Source organism: Penicillium subrubescens (assembly GCF_028828155.1).
Source record: "Penicillium subrubescens strain IBT 31985 chromosome Unknown utg000002l_segment0_segment0, whole genome shotgun sequence".
Lineage (NCBI taxonomy): Eukaryota > Fungi > Ascomycota > Eurotiomycetes > Eurotiales > Aspergillaceae > Penicillium > Penicillium subrubescens.
Window position 1 is genome coordinate 2,420,777 of NW_026643152.1, and position 3,713 is coordinate 2,424,489.

At 48.7% G+C, this 3,713-nt stretch overlaps 1 protein-coding gene across 1 annotated transcript; it reads right to left on the reverse strand.

The window, feature by feature from the left end:
* Positions 1–1,369: 1,369 nt before the first annotated feature.
* On the reverse strand, positions 1,370–3,359 carry N7473_002256 (sugar porter family MFS transporter; the record flags this gene model as incomplete). The annotated part of the gene is made up of 6 exons (XM_057148196.1): positions 1,370–1,688; positions 1,743–1,879; positions 1,934–2,712; positions 2,782–3,122; positions 3,185–3,202; positions 3,265–3,359. The coding sequence occupies 6 exons, from the start codon at positions 3,357–3,359 to the stop codon at positions 1,370–1,372; spliced, it is 1,689 nt and encodes a 562-aa protein (XP_057011850.1).
* Between the last annotated feature and the right edge of the window lie 354 nt (positions 3,360–3,713).

Consider the following 3,713-nt stretch of genomic DNA (forward strand, 5'->3'; position numbering starts at 1 on the left):
GGAATTGAGGGATGGCCCATGACTTTAAATAGGACTCTTGCGGAGTTCGCCTGATTCAAGCCGGAGCAAAACTGCGCCCAGGCCAAGAATTAGGTTGATGCGCTAGCATTTGTACCGAGACTGGCGGGCAAGGGTGCTGGGGAATACGAGATGTGATGCCTGCCGTGCTCTCGAGCCGCTTTTTAGTCCTGCAGGGTCCTGGTGAGGCTGAAATCTGAGCCCTGGAAGTGTGGTTTGACCATGGACATTATCCCAGTCTGTTCAAGAAGATATCCATGTTGACTTTTTTGACGCGATATAGAGGGCAAACATCGTTTCTCACAGCACAGTACTTGAAAGAAACACCCCCTTTCCTCCACGAACCCGCTTAATCTTTGCGGGTGGGGCTTTTCCAGGGCTCAATTGGGCGAATCCTAAATACGAGCTTAGGCACAATCTTCCCTTATTTGAACACTGTCTCGACCAATCGCTGAATTGCTAGGCATGCATGCACCTCACCCGAGCAACGGATCTATCCCTAAAGAAGGATGTTGACCTTCCTAGTGCACCTCGACCTCAGAGAGTTTGGATCAGTTGCCGATACGAGGCTGACTTTCAATTCTTTTTTAGGATTGCTTTGGCGAGGTTCATATCCAGATCGAACATGACTTCGGTCATTTGACGATTAGCTCCGCTGATTCACGATTTAGGGGGTTAGAGGAAATGGAAATTTCCACTAGGCGTGGATAGCCATCCACTTGACCTATCCATTCACGTATTTTGGTGTCCACCCTCATAACCTTCTTTAGGCGCCTTTTTCGCCTTGTCCCACTCTCGATACATATTCAGTATGAATTCATTTTCATCGGAGCACCACTGGGATTGAGTTTAAATGTTAAATCCGGAGCTTTGACATGGAGACCGCCACAGCCACAACATCTCAAATCTAAAAACTCGATATATTTGCCATAAGTGGGTCAACTATCCGGTACCGAAAACAAATCAGGACCTGCATAAATACTGCTAAGTAGTCTCTATTGCAGCCCACTTATCCTGGCAGATCTGCCGACTCTGTCCAAATACTGTACATTGAAGAGCAGCTCTCGTCTTGACCTGCCTTTCACTGGACTCCTCCTCCAGTCGACTCTCGAGTAGCAGATCCTACGGAGTATCCAAACTTAGGGTCGAGCACCTTCTCCCTGTGAACAGTATTATTCTATTGCTTTGGCCATGACGCCTTCACTGATGCACCGGGGTATAACAGTAGCTGCAACAGAGTGGCCTCAAGCCTATACTTCGTCAACTTAAAGCTCGCAACAAATGAACTTCATAAAAGGCATGTCAGGCAGACAGAGGAGGAAAAAGTCTTTTCCTCGGCATCACCTCAAGATCAGGGCTCTTGACTACTGTCTGATATGCTACCATTATTCTCAACATGCGTACCCTTCCCAGTCTCCAGATCCGAGCCCGAGGAAAGCGTCTTGATCTGCTTCTCAGACACGTGGCTAGCGCGACGCATATGCTCCTCAGTGTCTTGGTAATTAATGAGGAGCTCGCCGTTCTTGCCGAAGCGGTGGGGCTCGTTGCGGGCGACGGAGACGACGTTGAAAATGCTGGTACTCTTTTGGAAAATAGTGTCCATCTCTTCGAGGGAGCGGTAGGCTGTTTCGGGGTAGAAGAAGTAGACCACCGGGAAGATGAAAGCGTTGCTATCGGGCTTTATTAGCGCAAATTACCAGCGTGGATATGTTGGGAAGATTTACATGACTGCGAAAATGATATATGTCTTGTAGCCGATAGAGTCGAAGGCGACCGGCGTGATCATGACGACCATGAAGTTGAAGATCCAGTTTCCAGATGTAGCTAAGGCGTTGGCTGGGGCACGAATACGAAGGGGCACCTAGTTAATATTAGCGAAAGGGTCTTCAAGGGCGCGTAATATAGCAAAACTTACGATCTCCGCTGGATACAACCAGGTCATACCAAGCCAACCCCATGCAAAGAATGTGTTGAAGACGAAGAGGAATACCGCAGCAGCAATACCAGGCTTGCTTTGACCGACAAAGCTGGTCGTGATAGCAAGGACGGCCATTGAAATGGACATGCCAGCAGCACCCACAAGCATCAGTGTGCGACGTCCAATCTTCTCAATGACGAAAATGGGAATCAAAGAGGCTAGGAAGTATTCCGTTCCGTTGCAAGCAGCAAGGATTCGAGACATCAAACCATCCATGCCGATCGACTTCTCGTATATAGTAGCGGCGTAATATGTAATCAAATTAATACCGGAGATCTGCTGGAACATCTGGTTGACGTAGGCCAGGACGACGCGGTGGAAGTGGCGGTTTTCATCCATTGTTAGCAAATCGCGGAAGCTGACATCTGAAGCAGCGAGTACTGCATCCTTGATAGCGGCGAACTCGGAATGCACGTATGGGTCGTGCTCGGGCATATCCAGGATAGCAGATAGTACCTCTAGGGCCTCCTCTTCCCGGCCCTTGAGAATCAACCAGCGAGGCGACTCGGGCAGAGGCAGAACAAAGATCATGATCACCAGGGCGAACACGTTCTGGAAAGCGATAGGAAACCGCCAGGCCACAGAGCTGGGGTCGAGGAAGGAGAATCCAAGGTCGATCCAATAGCTGATTGTGATTCCACCTGCGATCAAGGCACCCTCTAGCATGACGAGCCGGCCCCGATGATGCGACTTGCTGCACTCAGACTGCCAGGTGGCTGTAATAAGATGTCAGCCTATCTCATACTGGTGGTATTAGCCACGTTAAACCAAAGTGATATACTTACGGACGGTCGAAGTGTTCATGCCATTGCCAAGACCAGTCACAATACGGCCGACAATCAGATGAGGTAGCGAGTACGCGCACGATTGCAGCGTCGCCCCAATGACCATGATAATGGAGCCGACGAAGATTGTCTTGCGACGGCCGAGGTAATTTCCAATCCAGATACAGAAGATAGCGCCGAAGAAACAACCTAGGTTATACGAAGCTGTCGTAATACCCTGCACGGTCGAACGCTGGCTCTGCTCAGACCGGCTGAGGCCAATCAAGCCAGCCTTTGTGGTGTCGATATCCGGGAAAGTAGTAACAAATGAGTTTAGGGTCAATAGACCGCCCATAACACCCCTATTGTATTGTTAGAAATCATGACAAAGCAGTAGTTTGAATTGTTTTCCATGTCAACATACTGGTCATAACCGAAGAGCCTGGAAAATGAAATGAGTCAACCTAATCCCCAACATTTGAACAAACTGCACTGTCGACGTACAAGAAATCAAGACCTGCAATGATACTGATCATGATGTTGAGGGCAGTGCCCCTCAGACCGAAATAAGGCTTCATAACGGCGAGATGTACCACCATGATGGTATCCGTCAATTGATAATAAAAGGCGAAAATCAAGCTGTTTACACTGAAATCAACTTCGAGTGTAATCCAACAGCAAAGGACAGGACTGAATCCAAGTCTAATGGTACGCCTAACCCTGTCGATGGAATGGGACGTTAAAGAATGGTGGCTGAGGAGAAATAAATGACCCGGTTGGGTCTGGGGATGTGGACACTGGAGTTTTAAAAAAGCGCATTGAAATAAGGGCAGGCTGCAGGTGATGAAAACGCAACATAGTGAACTTGGACCAAGCAAGAATCACAATACAAGGTCGCATTGACAATGGCTATACATCTCCGGATCGGGTGATAGACAGGGACCCCCACTTCT